General features: G+C 42.0%; 1 protein-coding gene, 2 long non-coding RNA genes and 1 other non-coding gene across 4 annotated transcripts; 3 read left to right on the top strand and 1 right to left on the bottom strand.

Annotated features, from left to right (window-relative positions):
* Positions 1-3,133: 3,133 nt before the first annotated feature.
* LOC118492724 lies at positions 3,134-3,240 on the bottom strand. The gene has a single exon (XR_004894726.1). It is a non-coding gene; the product is annotated as a small nucleolar RNA R71 (small nucleolar RNA).
* A 7,694-nt stretch (positions 3,241-10,934) lies between these two features.
* On the top strand, positions 10,935-12,529 carry LOC110939405. Its single transcript, XR_002592235.1, has 3 exons — positions 10,935-11,058; positions 11,532-11,585; positions 12,254-12,529. It is a non-coding gene; the product is annotated as an uncharacterized LOC110939405 (long non-coding RNA).
* Positions 12,530-13,944: 1,415 nt separating this feature from the next.
* On the top strand, positions 13,945-17,931 carry LOC110943983. Its single transcript, XM_022185712.1, has 5 exons — positions 13,945-15,178; positions 15,545-15,743; positions 15,861-16,490; positions 17,160-17,802; positions 17,923-17,931. Exons 1-5 carry the CDS (start codon positions 13,945-13,947, stop codon positions 17,929-17,931), a joined length of 2,715 nt encoding a protein of 904 aa, XP_022041404.1.
* Positions 17,932-18,090: 159 nt separating this feature from the next.
* On the top strand, positions 18,091-19,686 carry LOC110939404. The gene is made up of 3 exons (XR_002592234.1): positions 18,091-18,214; positions 18,689-18,742; positions 19,411-19,686. It is a non-coding gene; the product is annotated as an uncharacterized LOC110939404 (long non-coding RNA).
* Positions 19,687-25,077: the final 5,391 nt, after the last annotated feature.

Raw genomic sequence — 25,077 nt, 5'->3', positions numbered from 1 at the left:
ATACTTGTGAGTTCAGGTCGTTGGAGTCCGTCGAGGCTTTGGTGAGATGAGTAAAAGTTGGAATAAGTTGCCAAGGTTCGGGTTTCACCCCTGGCTTAGCAATTTCTTCCTCGTTTTAGTAAAAATTTGAGGGAATTATTCATCAAAATACAGATTTCACTCCTGATTTGGTATAATTCTCCTCGTTTGTTGTTCGTAAATCGTGGGAAAATCATAGGTAAATTGATGAAATCGACATTAGTCCAGTAATCTAGCCGGGAGTTTGCGGCTTTCACACCTATTCCTAACTAAATCGCTCAACCTTAGTCATAAATTCGAGTGCAGTGCTAGCGAGGGTATCTGGTTATAACACCTAACTGAGTCTTGCTGGTTCCTATCTATAGTCTAGGTCTCTAAGACAGCGACCCGGACTAGGTCGTGTCTTGCCTAATTCCCTATAGTTATGGCTCTGATACCAATCTGTCACACCCCAACCGATGGCGGAATCATCGGGGCATGACACTGAGCGAAACAGATTGTCCAGAAGTTTCCATAACAACTATCTATATAATCCAGTTAAAGATACGTCTGATGTGTGTAAAATGCAACATATAAATTACATCAAATGAGACATAAAACTAACCCTTTTTAAGTACTAATATTGGAAAAAGCATGTTTTTGTCTTCCTTTTGTGTTTTCAGGATTAAATGAGCTCAAATTAACAAAAGAAGCAAAAAGACAGCTAAATCTAACATAAATACAAGAAAAGGAACAAAAGTGGACTGCCCGACCCCTCGACAGCATCCTCCCAAGCAAAATAGAGAAGGCAGAAGACTGAACACGCCCCGTGCTCAGCGAACACGGGGCCGTGCCCAAGAAGCAGCAGAAAAGACAAACCTATAGAAGCTTCTATTGCTCACCACGGGGCTGTGCCCAGTGAACACGGGGGCATGCCCAAAGCACTGCAGGCGCATTAATTGTAATTGCGAATTACAATTAATGAAGAGAGATAGTGTCAGACGGGCACGGGGTCGTGCCCAGCGGACACGGGGCCGTGCCCAGGCTTCTGTTCAGCCTATAAATAGGAGTGCTTGGAGCCATTGCAACTCATCCCTTGGCACACCACCTCTCTCACACTTCATCCACCACCCACCACCATCACAACACCATCATCCACCACCATCATCCATTGTCCATCATAGAGTGTGTGAGTCGTCTCGGGATCCAAGATTGATCGTAAGAGTTCTTGACAATCAAGGCCATGTTTGCCTAAGTCTCTTACATCACTTGGTGAAGACAAGTGTTTAGTATAATACTTTTTATTTTTAATCTTTTGCACTTTTTAATTGGTTTTGTATTAATGACTTTAATAACTAGTTGCTTATGTTGAAGGTGATTCTTCCTTATCGTTTGTCCGTGGTGTCTTGGCATTATTTTACTGTCTATATAAAATAAAAGATTTCACCATTCATATCTCCACGGTCTATATGGAGCTATGTTGGCTACCTGGTCGGGGGTTAAGGGAACGTTTTGGTAAGGGTCTTGCCCTTGTTCAGCGTTTAGAGGTCCTACAAGGGACCTGGGTCAAATTTAGTAGTACCTCCTTCAATACCCAAAGGTATTGGATGGCGGGGGTCCAAACTCTTTGACCCCCTCATAAGTTAACTACTATTAATACTATAATCCGGCTACTTAGGACTGTATCCCTGCTGACTCAGACTACTTAGTCGAGGGTAACGTCACCTCCAAAAGTGGGGCCTACCATAATTTGCATTAATAACTTAATTCATTATCTTTCAATAATCCGACCCTTTAGGATTGTATCCTTGCTGACTCAAACTACTGGGTTGAGGGTAACGTCGCCTTCAAAAGAGGGGCCTACTACAATAACTAAGATAATCTCTTAAACAAGTGCAAAAGTGCGAAAATAATTAAAGGTTATACTAACACACGAGTCGGATCCAAGTGATTCATCTTGTCTATCTGTTTTTATTTTTATTTTATTTTTCAGCATTTAGTTAGTTTTATTTTCTTAGTTTAAAAATCTTTTTCTAACATTTTGATTTGATTAGACGTTGAGGATAAACCGGTACTAAAAGCTCTTGTGTCCTTGGACGACCTCGGTATCTTACCAACACTATACTACGTCCACGATGGGTGCACTTGCCCATATGTGTGTTTAGTGTTAGTAAATATCGTGTGTTATAAATTTAAAACTTGGCTAAAAAGTGTTAAAAGGGCTTAAAATGTATATCTAAAATATATTACACTACACACGCATCAAGTTTTTGGTGCCGTTGCCGGGGACATAAGGATTTTAAGAAAGTTAGGAATCAACGGCCTAATCATTTTTTATTCTCTTTTTAATTTTTTTAGGATTTTCTTAGTTTTTCAGCTTCTGCAGAGCTCAACACGGGCCGTGCCCAGCGTTGTTATTGGCAGTTTTTATTTTTCCAAGTTACAGAAGGCTGACCACGGGGCCGTGTCGGTGCAACACGTGGCCGTGTCCAACTCTCCAGTAACTGGGATCTGGAAAACAATCACTGTAACTCCGAGCACGGGCCGTGTTCACTGAGCACGGGGCCGTGGTGAACCTTCTGACCAGCATTCTTTTCTGTTTTTGTTGCAGGACTTGGAACCAGACGCCACCCCTACGTAGTGTATGAGCTCCAGTTCTAATAAGGACATAAAAGAACCTCTAGAAGAACCCGACCGCTTTCTCAGAAAAAGACTAAAAGCCAAAAACCAAGAGAAGGTTTCGGGGAACCCACTTCCAATGGCGGACCAACGTACTCTCATGGATTATCTACGACCCACCGTTGGTAATCTCGGCGCCGCTATCAATGCGCCGAATGTTGAAGCCAATAACTTCGAACTTCGACCGCATTTGATACAGATGCTTCAAAACTCTGCAACCTTTCATGGGCTTGCGGACGAGGATCCCCATCTACATATTACTAATTTCTTAGAAATATGTGATACTTTTCGGATCAATGGAGCATCAAATGACGCCATCCGCCTCCGAATGTTTCCGTTTTCACTCAAAGACCGAGCGAAGGCATGGCTTAACGCCCTCCCAGCTGGATCGGTAAACACCTAGGATGAACTAGCCCAAAAATTTCTATATAAGTATTTCCCTCCCGCTAAAACGGCTAAATTAATGACTGAAATTAATACTTATTCACAAGAGGACAGGGAATCCTTATATGAAACTTGGGAAAGGTTCAAGGAGCTATTGCGAAAGTGTCCTCATCACGGTCTTGTGACATGGCAACAAGTATCCACTTTCTATAATGGGTTGTTGCCACACACAAGACAAACACTTGACTCTAGCTCCGGGGGACTTTTAGGTAATCGACGCCCGCATGAAATATATAATCAAATTGAGGAAATTACTCAAACCAATTTCCAGTGGCACACTCCCCGAGGCAATAAATCTATTGCCCCGGGCGCCCATAAGGTTGATGAAAGCACCTCTTTACAAGCCCAAATCGAGGCCCTTTCTTCTAAAATTAAAAAGTTAGAAATGACAAAACAGTCTCGGTTATGGCTTGTGAGGGGTGTGGTGGGCCACATGAAAATTGGAGTTGTATGAAAGAAACGGATGATCAAACAGAATCGGTAAACTACATTGATAATAGACCTAGGCCGTCGGATCCTCCAACGGGCACCTACAACCAAGGATGGCGAAACCACCCTAACCTTGGTTGGAGAGAACCCGGCAATGGTAGTAACCAACAAAATCAAAAAACCAACTTTCAACAACAAAGAAATGAGTCACAAAATTTCCCTCAACAACAAGGTGGACGAGAAAGGCTTGAAGATACAATATCTCGCCTTATCTCCGACACCGAAAAGAAAAACTCGGATAGATTTCTACAATTAGAATCAAATTTTAGAAATCAACAAGCTAGTATACAAAACATTGAAAAACAAATAAGTCAACTAGCCCAAAATTTCTCCGAGAGACCGCAAGGCGCGTTACCAAGTAATACTGAAACAAACCCAAAGGCGCAAGTACATCTCATCACCTTACGGAACCGTACCGTGGGTACCACGGAAGGGCCATCGCCTACTAAGGAGACCACATCGCTGCCCCATCAAGAGGAGGTTACTCCGCCACCATCAGAGCCCACCAAGGCTCCTCCGGTTCCATACCTCGGTAGGTTAATCCGTCAAAAGACCAACGAGCAATTCACAAAATTTGAAAGTCTACTAAAACAATTGCATGTCAACATTCCTTTTATTAATGTCCTAACTCAAATGCCTAAATACTCTAAGTTTATGAGGGACTTCCTCACTCATAAAAGGAAAATTGAAACATTGCAATTAGTTAACTTAGGCGAAGAATGCTCCGCCCTCGTACTCAACAAACTCCCCCAAAAGAAAATTGATCCCGTAAGCTTCACAATTACTTGCTCGATCTGGGACTCCCCCGTTCGTAATGCACTAGCCGACCTTGGGGCTAGCATTAACCTCATGCCCGAATCAATGTTCAAAAGACTCGGCCTAGGAAAAACGAGTCCTACAAAAATGAGTATACAACTTGCTGATCGATCCGTCAAATTCCCACAAGGTGTCATTGAAAATGTTCTAGTCAAGGTGGACAATTTCGTTTACCCGGCCGACTTTGTCATACTTGATATGGAAGAAGATACCGAAGTCCCCCTCATACTAGGGAGACCCTTTCTCGCCACCGCACAAGCAGTGGTGGACATGAATGACGGAACGCTCACTTTAAAATATGGGGATAATGAAGTAAAATTCGGCGTTGGGAAGAAGAAAGAGGACGATGACCCGGTCAATTACATGAAAGTTACTGATTCGAGTTTGGATGCTGCTCTCCGACGGTACAACATGGGATGCAAAATATCCCACTCAGAAAATATATAACCTCACCTTGGGTCTAGCCAAGGACCCTTATAAACGTGGCGCACCACGGAGGCATTCCGCGGAACTATCCTTAGTTTAGTTTAATCTTTTAGTTTTAACTTGCAGAAATAAAACACACTCATGGTGGTCAAGGATAACAAGGGAAACGAGAAACATGGCCCCATGCACAAAAACAAGGCCATCCGACAATAATTTCTCTATTACAGTAAGCTCAGCACGGGCCGTGCCCAGCCAACACGGCCCCGTGCTGAACACCCTGCAGACAAATGCCCAGTTCAGGTAACTAGACACGGGCCGTGTTCACCGAACACGCCCCCGTGTCCAGGCTTCTGTTTCTTTTCTTTAATTATTTTTACTGGCACCTGAACACGGGGCCGTGCCCGGTCACCACGGGGCCGTGTCCAGACTGCCAGTAACATAAATTTTTGCTTTTAACACCATGTTACACATTCAATCAACCTAAAAATTTATTTTTGGGACACATTGAGGACAATGTGTAATTTAAGTGTGGGGGGATGCTAAAACCTTGAATTTTGCAAGTCCTAATAACAAGCCTTACACAAATCTCTATTGGAACAGCTAATCACCCTAATTTTTTCAAAAAAAAATTCATTTTTCTTACTTGTCTAAGTTTAAGTTGGGAATTCTAAGACTAACAAGGTTATATTTTTATAAGTTTACAACCGATAGCGTCGTGATAAAAAAGAACCAACATAAGAAAATTATGAAACGCATGACAAGCTTAGTTAAAATTTGATTATATATACTTGATCACATAAAAGAACCCATTCCCACAAAAGTGAGTTTTGAGCCTTTATTGAGCATACAAATATACATCTTTACGTTAAATGCTCATTTTTCGTTTCTTGTGTGAATAGCCGCTTGGTTCTTACGACTCTAGAACTTGCCACAACAATTCATTCCCGGTCCTTACCAACTTAAACCCAAGTAAGTAAATGATGGAAGCATTAGGACTAACCCTTTTTCTTTCAACACCATTTATTTTTATTTTTCTTTTCACCTACCCAAAAATTCCCCCTAGTTAACCCCTTTGAGCCTAAACTTTTTCATTTCTTAACCCAAAACCCTTTTTACCCACCAAAAGCCCTTTTATTTTTACCTTTTATTTTAGTAACAGACTCGGTTTTCGTGTGACTAAAAAAAAAATTTTACAATGAAGTTAGAAATAAACAAACAAAGCTCCTCAAAAAAAGCTTGTTTGAATAAATACTTCATTAAAAATAAAAAGTCACAAAAACAAAATGTTTTACGAAAACCGACGCTTTTTACGCTTTTCGCCCTTTTCTACTAACCACTAACCCAATTACCCACATTTAGCCCAAGCCTAACCCTTTACCCAAAAAGTCCTCTTGATATTTACAAAGGTATAAAGTTAAAAAGGAGGAGGATTGATTGCTTGGCAAGCTTATGGTAGGAGTAAGTTCCATGCCGCTCTCGAGTGATTCACTAAAAATACACCTTCGGCCGAGTGTTGAGTGATTTCCCCCGTGAGGTATGTGAACTTGTATATAAATGAGATTTTAAAAAAAGGCATGTTATGCCCTAATAGATAATTTACCTTATGAAAAGTTTTTAATAAATCATGACGAATAGGATTGTAAATAAGTAAAAATAAAACCTAAACAATCTTGAAAAATCCCGACACTCTATGACAAGCCAAAACCTTCTCTTCTACCCATTCCATTTGGGAGTGTAAGCCACATATTAAAGAGTTTTGCTTGAGGACAAGCAAAAAATCAAGTGTGGGGATATTTGATGTGTGTAAAATGCAACATATAAATTACATCAAATGAGTCATAAAACTAACCCTTTTTAAGTACTAATGTTGGAAAAAGCAAGTTTTTGCCTTCCTTTTGTGTTTTCAGGATTAAATGAGCTCAAATTAACAAAAGAAGCAAAAAAGACAGCTAAATCTAACATAAATACAAGAAAAGGAACAAAAGTGGACTGCCCGACCCCTCAAAAACATCCTCCCAAGCAAAATAGAGAAGGCAGAAGACTGAACACGCCCCGTGCTCAGCGAACACGGGGCCGTGCCCAAGAAGCAGCAGAAAAGACAAACCTATAGAAGCTTCTATTGCTCACCACGGGGCCGTGCCCAGTGAACACGGGGGCGTGCCCAAAGTACTGCAGGCGCATTAATTGTAATTGCGAATTACAATTAATGAAGAGAGATAGTGTCAGACGGGCACGGGGCCGTGCCCAGCGGACACGGGGCCGTGCCCAGGCTTCTGTTCAGCCTATAAATAGGAGAGCTTGGAGCCATTGCAACTCATCCCTTGGCACACCACCTCTCTCACACTTCATCCACCACCCACCACAATCACAACACCATCATCCACCACCATCATCCATTGTCCATCATAGAGTGTGTGAGTCGTCTCGAGATCCAAGATTGATCGTAAGAGTTCTTGACAATCAAGGCCATGTTTGCCTAAGTGTCTTACATCACTTGGTAAAGACAAGTGTTTAGTATAATACTTTTTATTTTTAATCTTTTGCACTTTTTAATTGGTTTTGTATTAATGACTTTAATAACTAGTTGCTTATGTTGAAGGTGATTCTTCCTTATCGTTTGTCCGTGGTGTCTTGGCATTATTTTACTGTCTATATAAAATAAAAGATTTTCACCATTCATATCTCCACGGTCTATATGGAGCTATGTTGGCTACCTGGTCGGGGGTTAAGGGAACGTTTTGGTAAGGGTCTTGCCCTTGTTCAGCGTTTAGAGGTCCTGCAAGGGACCTGGGTCAAATTTAGTAGGACCTCCTTCAATACCCAAAGGTATTGGATGGCGGGGGTCCAAACTCTTTGACCCCCTCACAAGTTAACTACTATTAATACTATAATCCGGCTATTTAGGACTGTATCCCTGCTGACTCAGACTACTTAGTCGAGGGTAACGTCACCTCCAAAAGAGGGGCCTACCATAATTTGCATTAATAACTTAATTCATTATCTTTCAATAATCCGACCCTTTAGGATTGTATCCTTGCTGACTCAAACTACTGGGTTGAGGGTAACGTCGCCTTCAAAAGAGGGGCCAACTACAATAACTAAGATAATCTCTTAAACAAGTGCAAAAGTGCGAAAATAATCAAAGGTTATACTAACACACGAGTCGGATCCAAGTGATTCATCTTGTCTATCTGTTTTTATTTTTATTTTATTTTGTTAGCATTTAGTTATTTTTATTTTCTTAGTTTAAAAATCTTTTTCTAACATTTTATTTGATTAGACGTTGAGGATAAACCGGTACTAAAAGCTCTTGTGTCCTTGGACGATCTCGGTATCTTACCAACACTATACTACGTCCACGATGGGTGCACTTGCCCATATGTGTGTTTAGTGTTAGTAAATATCGTGTTTTATAAATTTAAAACTTGGCTAAAAAGTGTAAAAATGGCTTAAAATATATATCTAAAATATATTACACTACACACGCATCAACGTCCCATACCGTATCCCGAATAGACAAATACATTATTACAGATAACATCCAAACAAGTAATTCTGTTCCGACAACTCAGATTTAATTTAATACAAAACGTAAATATTGTTCAAATGCTCCTAAAGACCCAACCTGACAAGATCTACAGACAACTATGCTCTAGTTGCTCGTTCCTGACAGACAACTATTTGTTGGAGGCCTCTAGAGCTTTATTCTAGCCTCGCTTTCCTAGCAAGCAAACATCTTAAACACCTGTCACATACGTTAAAATACAGTCAATACATAAATGTAAAGGTGAGCATACAAGTTTGATATAGCATATAGAGTTCGAATAGTTTACGCATAACCAGCACGTACACAGAGGAAAACGAAGCATGTTAATTATCGACATGGACCTATCGATACCAATGATTGCGGGTTGACCGTCCGAGACGGTTCACAATACATGATTACCACCGTAATCCATGCAAGTAATTGTCCTTAACAACCCCCGTGTGAACGGGTGCTGAGTCCAAACTATAGTACTACGTCGTTAAGGCAGGTAGACAGCATTCCACGTGTAAACACAATCAACAGGCATTCATTCAGTCACGTAATACATGCGAGTCGGTTAGCGTTCAAATAGTTGAGTAGTGTGTTCGATAGTGATTTTGATAAGTAACGTATGTAACACCCAAAAGTGCTAAAAGCAAAAAGGGATCGAGTATACTCACAGCGATTGATTGATGGATTGAAGGGAGCGCTTGAGAGTAGGGTTAGCCTGAACAGTTCGATAGCATAACGGTGAATGCACATAGAATGGAAGCAAGTGTAAGTGGGTCGAATAGCCTAGTCGATCGAACGGCAGGTTCGATCGGGTGGGTTGTTCGTTCGGCTGGACAATCCGTTCGGACAGTCTGCCCGATCGGCCGGTAGGCTCGATCGGTTGGGCTGTTCGAGTGGATTGTTTCTTCCTTTGATATGTTTGTGTATGATGGTTTGAACTTTTGAAGTTTTCGTTGTAGCATTTGAGAACACTGAAGTGTTCTTACCTTTCAGGTCGATCGATCGAACGGTCTGTTCGATCGGTCGGCTCATCCGTTCGGTCAAGAACTTCAGTAGTAGTTCTCATCAGGTTGTCACTCGACCGAGCAGCATATCCGATCGAACAGCCTGTTCGTTCTGATAGCATGTTCGATCGGTTGGCATCCCAATGCGTCGAACGAGTTGAAAATCGATTAAGTGTTGAAGCATAGTATCTCATAATCCGAAGAGTAATGTTTACCAATCGATTAGGTTGTTCGATCGGTCATTACTTCGTTCAATACCATACCTCATGAATTTGTCAAGGTGTGGGGCCACATGCTAGCCGATCGGCTGGCCTGATCGATCGGCTGCCATGTCCGATCGGTTGGGCTGTTCTTTCGAACAGCCTAACCGTGCGGTCAGCATCCTGACCTGGTCGGCCTGTTCGTCTAACACTTGGCTGTTCTGTTAATTGACGTTATGTTGAGGTAGTTTGACAACGAGTTGAACTATGACACTTTCGTTCTTACTTGTTTCTCCTGCTCGGACAGGAATCACCCAAGTCCGGCCGGTGAACGGTTCGGATCGCTAGTTTAACGTTTAACCCGAAGTCGGTGAACCTCGTAGATAGAACCCGAATCTTGAACCACACAACCATTGGAATGATCAGTGAGTCGACTCAAGCTCCGTTTCTACCGGTTTGAAGGCATTGAGTGTAAATGAGTTGAAAGAAAGTTGGAAATCCTCCTTTCAATCCTTTACATCATGTAAATGTTTAGATCTTCGGTAGATCTTGACTTGTTTATGTGGAAATCGGTTAGATCCGAGCTATTCATGGTGGATTGAGGCCAAACCATGATGTTCTTGAAGAACACCATGATGACATCATCCTAGAATGCTTAGATCTTGATGATTTCACGGTTAGAAATCAAGATTTGAAAGATAAAAAGGTGTAGGAACATGTTTTGATTAAGGAAGTACAAGATTTAGGTTGGAAACTTACCAAAATCGGAAGAAATCTGAGGAAAAAGGAGGAGCACGAGCTGGTCGGTCAGAACTTTCCAAAAGTGGTAAAGAGTGACAATGACAGCCCTATTTATAGGCTCCAAAAGAGGAAAGGGCTGGCCGATCGGCCAGGCATCCCGATCGGACAACCTGCTCGATCGGACAGTCTTTCCGATCGGCTGGGCTGTTTGATCGGCTGACAGCCTGATCGATCAACAGCCTGGTTCGAGTGTTCGGTGCGACGATTTTCGATATTTCGATTTCGATTGAAGACGTGACGAGCACGATAGAGTTTCCTATTCAAATTACTTTCAGTCCCAACTACTATATCTAACATACAATCTCCTATGATTCTGTAACACCCCAAAAATACGCTATCCATTTATGTTGTTTTAAGTATATAAAAATATAGAAAATTTAACCAAATTAAAAGAATATGATATTAATTAATAAGAAAGAAAGTTAGTGTGAAAAATGTCAACACTTGAAACTTAGGGGCTGAACTTGTTAAATGTAATATTAGTTTCACTAAACTAGTGAAACCACAAAAATAAACACACTGATGTGTGTTGTAGTCGACCAGAAGCAAGACAAAAAGGGGGAAAACCCTAGTTTTCAAGGATTCTCAAGATTAAGAAGAAATTGAGAGCCCAAATCAATGCTAGAACCCGAATTGTCAACCATCTAAGCTCGAACATCAATAGGTAAGTCGAAAATCCTGTTTTAGTGAGTGATGAGAAATGGGTTTTTGACCCAAACGTGAAATTAGGTGCAATTCTTGTGCAAATGTAAGATACGAACTCATAATAGACTGAGAATTATGTTTGATTTCGATTATTGAAAGGGTTAGGGTTATACCCATATGTTGTATACTTGCATGAACAAGATGATTTTTATAATATGCTTACAATTGCGAGTTGTTGCATGATCTTGAATGTGATAAAGAAATTAGACAAATTATCATAAGATGAAGGAAAGATAGGAATTTAACCAATTCTTGTTAAACTAGAAAGTTAATCAAGTAAAATCCATGCTATGAACACTTGTACATTATGATTGTAAATACAATGCCCACCAAGTGTTTGATAAAATGCTTAAGAGATGATTATATATGTAGTATGAGAAGAAAATGATGGAATGACTTGATTTAACTAAGTAAACGAATGTTGTAATGTAGGCGTGAAGGAAGAAAGCTCGAACACTAGTAAAGCGGGAGGTGTACAAGATCGAGGTAAGATTCATTGCATACAAATTCTTGTTATATTCTCTTTTTATATAATTGAGATAGAACTATTCTTGTATAACAAATGTGACAAGTAGCAAGTACGCGACAATCCCTTGTGGATTTGGGTATGCTAACGAAGTTGTGTTAAGTTATATATGTTGACCGATTGAAATTAAGTCGTGTCAAGTAATGACGAACGCTATCCGTTTTTAACGAGTAGCTTTGAATGCCATAATGAATGTGAAAGTTAGAATCCGTTATGCGGATTTAACGAAGAGTAATGTGTATGCTTAACTCTCAACGAGAGTGTTTATGCCAACCCAATTAAACGGGTCGAATATGTATGCTTAACTCTCAACGAGAGTGTTTATGCCAACCCAATTAAACGGGTCGAATATGTATGCTTAACTCTCAACGAGAGTGTTTATGCCAACCCAATTAAACGGGTCGAATATGTATGCTTAACTCTCAACGAGAGTGTTTATGCCAACCCAATTAAACGGGTCGAATGTGTATGCTTAACTCTCGATGAGAGTGTCTATGCCTAACCCAATTATTTGGGTAGTCGAATGCGTAAAAGTAAGAATGTTTGGTAAGGATAAAGCTTAAACGAAAGAATTATGATTTTTAACTAGGGTGATAACTAACCTTTTGAATGTTGATTGTTAATGTAGGTAAAACTCCGCTATAGGCGATTTGGGAATATGGAGCGAGCACATGATCAAGCCTTATTATACCAAACGCTTCCGCTAGTTTTTTATACATGCTTTGGGTCCATGTTTTGTTACTTTGTTAGAAGTCTTACACTTGAAAACTTGTTGTTTTGTTTGGGTAGTTTAAAGCTAGTAGGGTCGTAGGTGAATATTGTCTATTATGTCAAAAACAGGGGGCATGTCCGTTTTACAAACGGGTCATGCCCAAATTTTGTAAAAATTTTTAGTTTGTGTCAAAGTTGGTATTTTGATGTCCGGAAAATTATTCTTTTGAAAGTAATCTAACGTTATCGAAAAACGGACCTTACAAGTTGGTATCAGAGCCAAGGTTTGAGGGATTCGGCAAGAGTATAAGTGCTCGAACTCAAACCAATGGCTCGTGCAAATGTGCTCGCTCCGAAATCGCCAAGGAGGTAAAACTTTTAACGTTCGTTTATTATGAACATGTATAATGCGCCACGGTTTAAGAAGTAAGATTTATTGTGTTAAGAAGTGTTAAGATGGGTTAAATAAGAAATCCCGGGACCCGGGAAGCTGAAAACGGACCCGGAAAACAGCCGGAACAGCCAAAAACCATCTGCAGTGTTTTTGCTGAACGAAGGGCCGTCGCCGACGGGTGCCCTCCCGTCGCCGACACCACCCCCACTGCCGACGCCTTGATCATCTGCCGACGGGGAAGTTTGGCCGACGACCATTTACAAAGCCCGTCGCCGACGGGTTGGTAAGCCGTCGCCGACGGCTTGTCTGATCCAGCCCACGATTTTCTTTAATTTTTCCAAAAATTTAATTAACGGAACTTCCCGGGAGCCGGATTCACAATTTCGTCGGGTCGATGTGGGGGCAGATTAAGCATGTAAGGGATAAATAGATAATGATGATGGTATAAAACCATTAAACGTTGAACGAAATGTGTGTGAAGATATGAAACAAACAATGAATGTATGAAATAAAACTCGAAATGTAAGAACGAGTATAAGTGACACAGATTGATGAATAACGATATGCTGAAGCCTATGATCCGTAATAAGTGTAAACATGATTTTGTGTAGATGGCTGATGCAAGAAATGTTAATGATGATAATGATGATAACAATGATGTGGCTAGACAAGAAGCATTCGAGAACAAAGTTACGGAAGTAGCGGAAGGGGTTATGCAAGCCAATCTTCCACGGTTGGCTCAAGAAGTAGAAAGCCGAGTTCTGGGGGTTGTGGATGCTATGATGACCAGTAGGTTCGAAGAATTGAAAGAATTAATCGAAGGATCCAAGGGTCGAGATAAGGAACGAAGGTGCACTTATAAGGATTTTATGGCATGCCATCCGACGACGTATGACGGTAAAATTGATCCAGTTGAATGTCAAAGATGGGTCTCGAATATAGAGGCGGTGTTTATACGAAGTCGGTGCGATAAGGAGGACCAAGTGATGTTCGCCACCGGTTTACTAACCCATCAGGCGAAAGATTGGTGGGATGCGCACAACAAGGAAGTAGGCGAAGATAGACTGCAAGTTATGACTTGGCAAGAGTTCAAGGGGCCCTTCATGAGATATCATTGCCCCCAGTCGGCTATCGACAAGATTCAGGAGGATTTCTTACGCCTCCGATAGAAAAACGAATCAGTAAATGAAATATCAAACACTTTTATGGATAAGATGAAGTTCTGTGGGGATTTGGTAACAACCGAAAGAATGAAGATAAATCGTTTCTATGGCGTGTTAAAGGCAGAAATTAGAGAGTTCATCACTCCCTCAAAATGTGAAACCCTCGAGGAGCTCATTAATTTAGCACGAGATAGAGAGATCGAGATTAAAAGGCAAGAAGAGCGCGATGAAAAGAGACCGAGTGAAAAGGGTGCAAGTTTTAGTCCATCTAAAAAGGGGAAGTTTCAGGATCAAGGAAGAAAGGGTAAGTCGAAAGGTGGAATTACACCATGCAAGACTTGTGGGAAGCTCCATACCGGAGAGTGTTTGTTAGGCAAAAAGGGGTGCTTTAAATGCGGTAAGGAGGGGCATTCGTCTTATCAATGCCCGAATAACCCGAAGACTTGTTTCAACTGTTTTGAAAGGGGGCATATCAAGTCGGAATGCCCAAAACTTCAGCAAGAGTCAAAGAAAGAAGATAAGAAGCAAGAGGGTTCTAGGGCGAAAGGGAGAATGTTTCAAATCACTTCTGAAGAAGCCAAATCCCAGCCAAATGTGGTCTCAGGTATCTTTCTAATAAATTCCATACCGGTTTATGTTTTGTTTGACACCGGAGCCACTATGTCGTTTATCTCTAGCGAGATCGTTCAACATCCTTCCTTTAAGATTGAACGAATGTCGATGCCCTTAGAAGTAGAAATAGCAGATAGTAAAAATTATTTGCTGCACGAAATATGTAAGAATTGTAAACTAACCATTGAGGATGAGGAGTTTGCCATTGATCTCATACCTATGATCTTGGGAGAATTTAAAGTAATAGTGGGTATGGATTGGATGTCTCTAAACCACGCGGAGATAAATTGTGAAACCAAAACTATACTTCTCCAAACTCCAAGTGGAAGACGATTAAATGTACAAGGCGAAAGAAAGATGGAAGCAAAGTTATGTACTCTCGTTCAAGCTACCAAATATGTGCTTAATGGGAGTAGAGCATATTTAGCTTACGTGGTAAATACTCAACAAGGCTCCCCGAAGCTTGAAGATGTTGAGATTGTGAACGAATTTCCGGATGTATTCCCGGAGGAATTACCGAGACTCCCTCCCGAGCGAGAGGTAGAATTTAATATCGAATTGAATCCGGGTGCGAAACCGGTTGCGAAGGCTCCCTATAGATTAGCTCCCACGGAAATGCGGGAATTAATGACACAATTACAAGACCTCCTAGACAAGGGCTTCATACGCCCAAGTGTGTCGCCTTGGGGAGCACCTGTCTTATTTGTTAAGAAGAAAGACGGGTCGATGCGCATGTGCATCGACTATAGGGAGTTAAATATGCCGACCATAAAGAACCGCTACCCTTTACCTAGAATTGATGACCTTTTTGATCAGTTACAAGGGGCGAGTTGGTTCTCCAAGATAGATCTGCGATCGGGGTACCATCAAGTTAGGGTACGAGGAGAAGACATTCCAAAGACCGCATTTAGAACCCGTTATGGACATTACGAGTTTTTAGTTATGTCCTTCGGGTTAACTAATGCGCCGGCAGCATTTATGGACCTTATGAACCGTGTATGCCGACCCATGTTGGATAAGTCTGTGATCGTATTCATAGATGATATTCTGGTTTATTCACGAAGCAAAGACGAACATGCAGTGCACTTGCGTGAAGTACTTGAAGTTCTCCGTAATGAGAAACTCTACGCAAAATTCTCAAAATGCGCCTTTTGGCTCAGGGAAGTGCAGTTTCTGGGGCACGTGATAAATTCGGAGGGTGTTTTAGTTGATCCTTCAAAAATCGATGCTGTAATGAAGTGGGTTTCTCCGAAAAACCCAACAGAGATAAGAAGTTTTCTGGGTCTTGCGGGGTACTACAGAAGGTTCATACAGGATTTTTCCAAGATAGCCTTACCCTTAACAAAATTGACAAGAAAGAAAGAGAAGTTTGTGTGGGGAAAAGAACAGGAGGAGGCTTTTCGAATGTTAAAAGAAAAACTATCACGTCCCCCGGTCTTGACATTACCAGACGGAACCGAAGACCTGGTGGTCTATTCAGACGCTTCGCACCAGGGATTAGGTTGCGTTCTAATGCAAAGAAGGAGAGTTATCGCTTATGCTTCACGACAATTGAAGCCACATGAAGTGAACTACCCAACCCACGACTTAGAATTGGCGGCGGTAGTGTTCGCATTAAAGATTTGGAGGCATTATCTATATGGGGCAAAATGCACCGTCTACTCGGACCACAAAAGCCTTAAATACTTCCTTGAACAGAAAGACCTAAATATGAGGCAGCGGAGGTGGTTGGAACTTATCAAAGATTATGATTGTGATATCCTTTATCACCCGGGAAAGGCAAACGTGGTAGCCGATGCGTTAATCCGTAAGGAGTATCCATCTCCCCTTCGAGTGAAATCCATGAAGATGACAGTTACGCCAAGATTACTCGAGACGATACGCGAATCCCAAATAAAGTCGCTCGGAGCGGAAGACCTGAAGAAAGAACGATTAAAAGGTGTGATCGATAATCTAGAAGAGAATTCGACCGGACTTAAGAGGCGGTTCGGCCGGATTTGGATCCCACGATTCTGTGAAGTCAAGACTGCTTTGCTCGACGAGGCACATAAGTCTCGATATTCGGTCCATCCCGGGGCTACAAAGATGTATCGGGACTTGAAAGCCAATTATTGGTGGCCGGGCATGAAGCGTGACATAGTTAAATACGTCGCGAAATGCTTAACATGCTCCCAAGTGAAAGCAGAACATCAAAAACCGTACGGGAAGTTACAACCCTTGGAGATACCGGTATGGAAGTGGGAAGAACTAACGATGGATTTGATAACCAAGCTTCCTAAAACAAAGAAAGGGCACGATACAATATGGGTAATCGTAGACCGACTTACAAAAAGCGCTCACTTTCTACCCATCAAAGAAGCTTACTCTTCCGAGAAGATGGCAGAAATTTATATGAACGAGATCATATCCCGACACGGAGTGCCCGTGTCGATTGTCTCGGATCGGGACACTAGATTTACTTCTCGTTACTGGCAAAGGTTTCATGAGAGTGTGGGTATGAAATTGCACATAAGTACCGCCTACCATCCTCAAACTGACGGCCAGTCAGAAAGAACCATTCAAACACTTGTTGATATGCTGAGGGCGTGCGCCTTAGATTTTGGGGGAAGTTGGGACGACCAATTGCCACTGGTCGAATTCTCTTATAATAACAGTTACCATAGTGGTATTCAAATGGCACCTTACGAACTACTATACGGGAGAAAATGTAGGACTCCCGTATGTTGGGGCGAAGTAGGACAAAGAGAGATTGCACCAAGTGATTTAATAGCAGTAACGAATGAAAAGATTGAAATGGTTAGAACAAAGTTGAAAGCAGCCCAAGATCGGCAAAAAGCTTATGCAGACAAGAGAAGGCGTCCTATTGAATTCCAAGTCGGAGATTTTGTCTTGCTAAAAGTGTCCCCATGGAAGGGTATAATCCGTTTTCGCAAACGGGGTAAGTTAGGTCCCCGTTACATCGGACCGTTTAAAATCCTAGCTCGGGTTGGAAGGGTTGCGTATCGATTAGAATTACCGCCTGCTCTACAGGGGATTCACAATACCTTCCACGTGTCGCAATTGAGGAAATGTCTTGCGGATGACACAGCATTAGTACCTCTCGATGACATTGAGTTAGATGAGGGGTTAAACTATATTGAAAGATCGATATCCATTAAAGACTTCAAAGTGAAGAATCTCCGCAACAAAGCTGTTAAACAGGTGTTGGTGCAATGGCGGCACCGGAGGGGTTCGGATCTTACGTGGGAAGCAGAAGATGAAATGAGGAAACACTATCCTTTTCTCTTCGGAATGTCAGTATTTAAATTGGTTATGTGCTTAGGTTTCGGGGACGAAACCTCTTTTAAGGGGGGTAGACTTGTAACACCCCAAAAATACGCTATCCATTTATGTTGTTTTAAGTATATAAAAATATAGAAAATTTAACCAAGTTAAAAGAATATGATATTAATTAATAAGAAAGAAAGTTAGTGTGAAAAATGTCAACACTTGAAACTTAGGGGCTGAACTTGTTAAATGTAATATTAGTTTCACTAAACTAGTGAAACCACAAAAATAAACACACTGATGTGTGTTGTAGTCGACCAGAAGCAAGACAAAAAGGGGGAAAACCCTAGTTTTCAAGGATTCTCAAGATTAAGAAGAAATTGAGAGCCCAAATCAATGCTAGAACCCGAATTGTCAACCATCTAAGCTCGAACATCAATAGGTAAGTCGAAAATCCTGTTTTAGTGAGTGATGAGAAATGGGTTTTTGACCCAAACGTGAAATTAGGTGCAATTCTTGTGCAAATGTAAGATACGAACTCATAATAGACTGAGAATTATGTTTGATTTCGATTATTGAAAGGGTTAGGGTTATACCCATATGTTGTAGGACTTGCATGAACAAGATGATTTTTATAATATGCTTACAATTGCGAGTTGTTGCATGATCTTGAATGTGATAAAGAAATTAGACAAATTATCATAAGATGAAGGAAAGATAGGAATTTAACCAATTCTTGTTAAACTAGAAAGTTAATCAAGTAAAATCCATGCTATGAACACTTGTACATTATGATTGTAAATACAATGCCCACCAAGTGTTTGATAAAATGCTTAAGAGATGATTATATATGTAGTATGAGAAGAAAATGATGGAATGACTTGATTTAACTAAGTAAACGAATGTTGTAATGTAGGCGTGAAGGAAGAAAGCTCGAACACTAGTAAAGCGGGAGGTGTACAAGATCGAGGTAAGATTCATTGCATACAAATTCTTGTTATATTCTCTTTTTATATAATTGAGATAGAACTATTCTTGTATAACAAATGTGACAAGTAGCAAGTACGCGACAATCCCTTGTGGATTTGGGTATGCTAACGAAGTTGTGTTAAGTTATATATGTTGACCGATTGAAATTAAGTCGTGTCAAGTAATGACGAACGCTATCCGTTTTTAACGAGTAGCTTTGAATGCCATAATGAATGTGAAAGTTAGAATCCGTTATGCGGATTTAACGAAGAGTAATGTGTATGCTTAACTCTCAACGAGAGTGTTTATGCCAACCCAATTAAACGGGTCGAATATGTATGCTTAACTCTCAACGAGAGTGTTTATGCCAACCCAATTAAACGGGTCGAATATGTATGCTTAACTCTCAACGAGAGTGTTTATGCCAACCCAATTAAACGGGTCGAATATGTATGCTTAACTCTCAACGAGAGTGTTTATGCCAACCCAATTAAACGGGTCGAATGTGTATGCTTAACTCTCGATGAGAGTGTCTATGCCTAACCCAATTATTTGGGTAGTCGAATGCGTAAAAGTAAGAATGTTTGGTAAGGATAAAGCTTAAACGAAAGAATTATGATTTTTAACTAGGGTGATAACTAACCTTTTGAATGTTGATTGTTAATGTAGGTAAAACTCCGCTATAGGCGATTTGGGAATATGGAGCGAGCACATGATCAAGCCTTATTATACCAAACGCTTCCGCTAGTTTTTTATACATGCTTTGGGTCCATGTTTTGTTACTTTGTTAGAAGTCTTACACTTGAAAACTTGTTGTTTTGTTTGGGTAGTTTAAAGCTAGTAGGGTCGTAGGTGAATATTGTCTATTATGTCAAAAACAGGGGGCATGTCCGTTTTACAAACGGGTCATGCCCAAATTTTGTAAAAATTTTTAGTTTGTGTCAAAGTTGGTATTTTGATGTCCGGAAAATTATTCTTTTGAAAGTAATCTAACGTTATCGAAAAACAGACCTTACAGATTCACCCTATTCCAACGTTACCATTCGTCGTAGTTCGGTTTTGATTGTATTCGATTTGAGTTTCGAGTTTCGATTCGAGTTCCGATTGATTCGATTGAGTAGCACACCAAACATGAATTAAACACGCACAGGTAACACATAAAGCACACAGACACGTATACAACAACCAAGGTTCGCATAATTCGAGATTCGAGTTCGATGATAGTTAGATCGGTTTGATTATAGATTAGTTAACTTTATCGCATTGTTACTTCCTACTAATCACAGTCGTAAATTGGTTCGCGTTGATAAAGCATTCGATTACTTCGATTCTTTCTGATTACAACACTTACTCCACATAATACAAATAAAACTGAAAATAGACTAACTATAGTCAAAGAAAGTCAAAGTTGACTTGGACTTTGACTTTGACTTTGACATTCGAAAACACGGGGTGTTACAGCCTCCCCTTGTTTAGGGAATTTCGTCCTGAAATTAGGCTCGAAACTGCACATCACCGTGAATTACCAATTTGACGCTTCAGATCTTTATTTGAACAACTGCGGGTACTTGGCCTTCATGTCGCTTTCGAGTTCCCAAGTGAACTCCGCGCCTCGTTTGCCTTCCCATCGGATTTTCACGATTGGGATGCGAGAGCGCCTGAGTTGCTTGGTTTGGCGATCCATGATTTCGACGGGCTTTTCCACAAAGTGTAGCGTTTCGTTGACCTGAAGATCGTCGGGAGGTACAATCAAATCATGATCAGCTAGGCACTTTCGGAGGTTTGACACATGGAAAGTCGGGTGGACGTTACTGAGTTCCTCCGGTAGTTCGAGTTTGTAGGCGACTTTCCCGATCCTTTCCAGAATCTTAAAAGGTCCAACATATCGAGGCGCCAGTTTCCCTTTCTTGCCGAATCTGACTACACCCTTCCAAGGGGATACCTTTAGGAGTACGTAGTCGCCAACGTCAAATTCAAGGGGCTTGCGTCTCCTACTAATCACAGTCGTAAATCGGTTCACGTTCATAAAGCATTCGATTACTTCGATTCTTTCTGATTACAACACTTACTCCACATAATACAAATAAAACTGAAAATAGACTAACTATAGTCAAAGAAAGTCAAAGTTGACTTGGACTTTGACTTTGACTTTGACATTCGAAAACACGGGGTGTTACACCATGAGAGTAAATTGTTACCGAGGAAGACACAGTAACCACTAGTGCAGCGCTGGGAATCTGGACATCCTCCCCAGTCAGCATCAGAGTATGCAACAAGAGACTGGGTAGGAGATTTCACCATACGTATACCATAATCTATCGTCCCTTGAATGTATCGCAGGATGCGTTTCATGAACGCATAATGAGGATCATGAGGCTCATGCATAAATAAGCAGACCTGCTGTACTGCGTAGGAGATGTCTGGACGTGTAAAGGTAAGGTACTGAAGAGCACCGGCAAGACTGCGATACAATGTTGGATCATGAAATAGCGGGCCATATGTGGCACTTAACTTGGAAGACAGATCCACTGGAGTAGCACAAGGTCTACAGGATTCCATGGAGGCCCTCTGAATAATCTCTTTAGCATGTTGTGCCTGGTCCAAAAACAAACCCGAAGTGGTGCGGGTGACTTTAATGCCTAAAAAATGATGCAACTGACCCAAATCAGTCATTGCAAACTCCCTTGAGAGTGTATGAATGATGTGTTGCAGGAAGCTATCCGAAGAAGCTGTCAAAACTATATCATCAACATATAATAACAGATATGCAATCTCATGACCCTTGTTGTAAATAAACAGGGAATTATCGCACGCACTGGTGGTGAAACCATGAGATAAAATAAAATTGGCAAAGCGTGTATACCATGCTCGGGGGGCCTGTTTAAGTTCGTACAAGGACTTTTTCAACCTGCAAACAAAACCCGAGTACCGTTTATCAACGAACCCTGGTGGCTGGTGCATAAACACGGTCTCATTAAGGTGGCCATAGAGAAAAGCATTTTTTATGTCCAACTGATGAATAGGCCACGATCTGGAGACTGCCAGTGACAAGACCGTTCTGATGGTAGCCGGTTTAACAACCGGACTAAATGTGTCATCACAGTTAACCCCCACGATTTGAGATTTCCCATTAACAACTAACCGTGCTTTATACCTCTCGAGTGTACCATCAGATTTAAATTTGTGGCGAAACAGCCACATACATCGAATGACCGGACTATCAACTGGCCGTGGAACCAAATCCCACGTCTCGTTTTCCTGTAAAGCAGTAAATTCAGCATGCATTGCGTGCAGCCAGTTCGGGTCGGTAAAGGCCTGGTTGTATGTTTTCGGGACAAGAGAGATAGTAAAGGTATGAAGGTTGTAGTGGGGAGGCTTAAGGGACCCGGTTTTGGATCTGGTGGCCATGGGATGTGTGGAGGGTGGTCGGGTCATGGGTGCAGGCTGCTGTTGTGAGGCCGTAGAGGGCCCAGCAGCAGAAGTGGGTCCCGAAGAGAGGTTGGGCCGGTGAGGGGAGGTGGGAGCAGGTGGGGTGTGGGCTGAGGATTGGGTCGGGTTGGCTGTAGGTGGAAGTGGTGAATGGGTCGGGTGAGGTGGTGGATTTAGTGGTGGTCGAGGGCGGCGAGAATAGGTGAATCGGAAGGGAGAGGTGGTTGTGGGCTTAGGTGCGGATGGTTGAGTGGGAGTAGATTGTCCCACGGGTCTAGTGAAGGTGAAGCCGGGAGGGGCAGTATCGTCAAGGAATTGATAAGAGGAGGTGGGTGTTGGGATGGTATAAGGGAAGACCGATTCGTCAAAGGTGACATGCCGGGAAATAGACACTTTCCCGGTCGTGGGGTCAAAACACCGGTATCCGCGAAAATCTGGAGGGTAGCCAAGGAAAATGCATCAGGTAGAGTGGGTGTGAAGTTTATGAAGTTGAGTAGCCGAGGTGTTTGGGTAGCAGGCGCAACCGAACACCCGAAGGTGGTCATATGTGGGATGACGGAGGTAGAGGGCAAAAGTTGGGGTAAAGAAGTTTAGGCGTTTTGTGGGAAGAATATTGTGAAGATAGGCTGTGGTGTGTAGGGCTTCTACCAAAAACTGGGTGGGAGGTGGGAGTGAATGAGGAGGGCACGAATGGCGTCATTGAGGCGACGTATCATGCGCTCTGCACGACCGTTTTATGAAGAAGTTTGAGGGCATGAAAAACGAAAGAGGAGGCCGTGTTGGATGGCAAAAGTCTTGAAGGCGTTATTGTCGAATTCGCCGCCAAGATCACATTGGAATGTTTTAATATTTCGGTTAAATTGTGTGGATATGAGGCGGTGAAATTTGACAAATGTGGAAAATGTTTCGGATTTGTATTTTAAGGGGTAGACCCAAACAAAATGCGAAAAAATTATCTATCAAGACCATATAATATTTGTATCCTGTTTGACTTGTAACAGGAGATGTCCAAAGGTCACAGTGTATGATATCAAATGGTGCAAATGTAAAAGAATTTGACGAGTAAAATGGTAAACTTTTACTGTTTGACAGTTGACAAGAAAGGCAAATATTAGATGATTTATCTTTATTACAAGAAAAAGGAAAATAACGACTAAGAACATCCAAGACTTGAGTGCCGGGGTGCCCCAAACGATCATGCCATGGAAGGGAAGCAGTGGTGATGAAGGTAGCTTGTGGCGGAAGTTCTGGCGGTGTTACTGGATACAGATCCCCGGTGCTATTGTGGCGGGAGAGTAGACGCCCAGTGCGAAGGTCCTTCAAACAAAAATCAAAGGGGTCAAACTCAATGGAAACACTATTATCACGAATAAACCGCCGAACAGAAATTAACTTTTTAATAATTTGTGGGCAGTAAAGGATGTTAGGTAAAATGTAGGTACGTTTGGGTAAGGTTAAGTAGCCTGTTCCAAACCCTTGAACTGGCAAAGACGCGCCGTTGCCGACCAAAATTTTACTACTAATAGCAAAAGAGTTGGGTACTTGAATCGTACCTTGTTCGTCAGTGGCGTGTGAGGTGGCGCCTGTATCCATGATCTAGTTTGGATCCTGATAGTTCAGCTGCATAGATGCCATTGCCGACTGGAGATCAGAAGGACAGAGAGGATTGTAACCGGTCGATGTATTGGTGATGTAGTGGGCCTGCGGAGTCAAAACAGGAGAATAGGGAGTGGTCGGGTATTGGGCTGGGTTAAAATTTTGGGCTGGTTGAGGTATGGGGTGTTGTTGGGCTATATAGTGGGCCATCGGAGGTGGTGCAGCGGGCTGGGAGAAGTGGGTATTTGACTGAAAAGCGGGTTGTGTGGGGTAAGGGCAAGGTGGAGTATTCCACTAAGCCCATTGTGGGTAGGAGGGATTGTTTGGAGGCCAAGTTGGCTGCTGTGAAGGGGTGCCACGACCAGAACCGCTTCCGCGATTACCGCGTCCACGGCCCCGACCATGTCCGCGAGTTTGATAGGGCTGCTGGGGTTGGTTGTAATAGGGCTGCTGGGGTTGATTAGTAGGGTTGGATTGTGAACCGGCTGGTGTTCGGCTTTGGGTAGTATTCGGTTGCTGTCCAGAAGCAGTAACCAGAACCGAATGTGTGGTCTTTTGGTGTGCCTCCTGTCGAATGATCTCTTCCTGCAGCATACTGCGTGCGAGATCCCAGTCAGCGTCGTTGGCATTGATGAGGGAGGCCGTGGTATCATACTCTGCAGGTAGGCCTCGAACAAGCTGTAAAACAAGTCTTTCTTTGGTGACCGGATGGTCAACATCTTTAAGTTGATTTGCGAGGTCCTTAAGACGCTCGCAATAATCGTCCAACGATGAACAGGCTGCCAAGGTAAGGTTGCAGAATTTAGTTTCGAGAGCACCGGCCCGCGCCTTTTTATTGTTGAGATAAACTTTTTCAAGTTTCAGCCAGGCATGAAGAGCGGTCGGTCCAGCATAAAGAACACGAGGCAGGTTGTTGTCTAACACTGTGCTATAAATCAATTGAAGCACAAATGCATCCAGCTCCTGCCAAGATTTAAAATCTGCATCAGTTTTAGCCGGTGAAGGGGAACCATCGATATGATCAAGGACCTGATAAGCCAGAGCATGCAGTCGAAAAAGCTTGACCCAATAAGTGTACGTAACCTTAACACCATCAAGGGTACGTATCTTCGATTGGATGTTCGTAACAGAGTATGCTGGGTGCAGGGTTTTGATGGTTTTGTCGGCTGAAGATGATTCGTGTCCATCTTTCTTGTTGCCGAGATCATCCTTCTTGTTGCCGTTATCCCTTGAATGCTAGGGTTTGGATGAAAAAGTAAAGGAGGTTGTCGAAACAGCAGGGGAATCGAAAAAAAAAAGGGAAAAAGGGTA

The sequence above is a fragment of the Helianthus annuus genome, chromosome 5 (assembly GCF_002127325.2).
Source record: "Helianthus annuus cultivar XRQ/B chromosome 5, HanXRQr2.0-SUNRISE, whole genome shotgun sequence".
NCBI lineage: Eukaryota > Viridiplantae > Streptophyta > Magnoliopsida > Asterales > Asteraceae > Helianthus > Helianthus annuus.
Note: the sequence above shows the minus strand (reverse complement) of the source record. Positions and strands in the feature narration are given on the sequence as shown.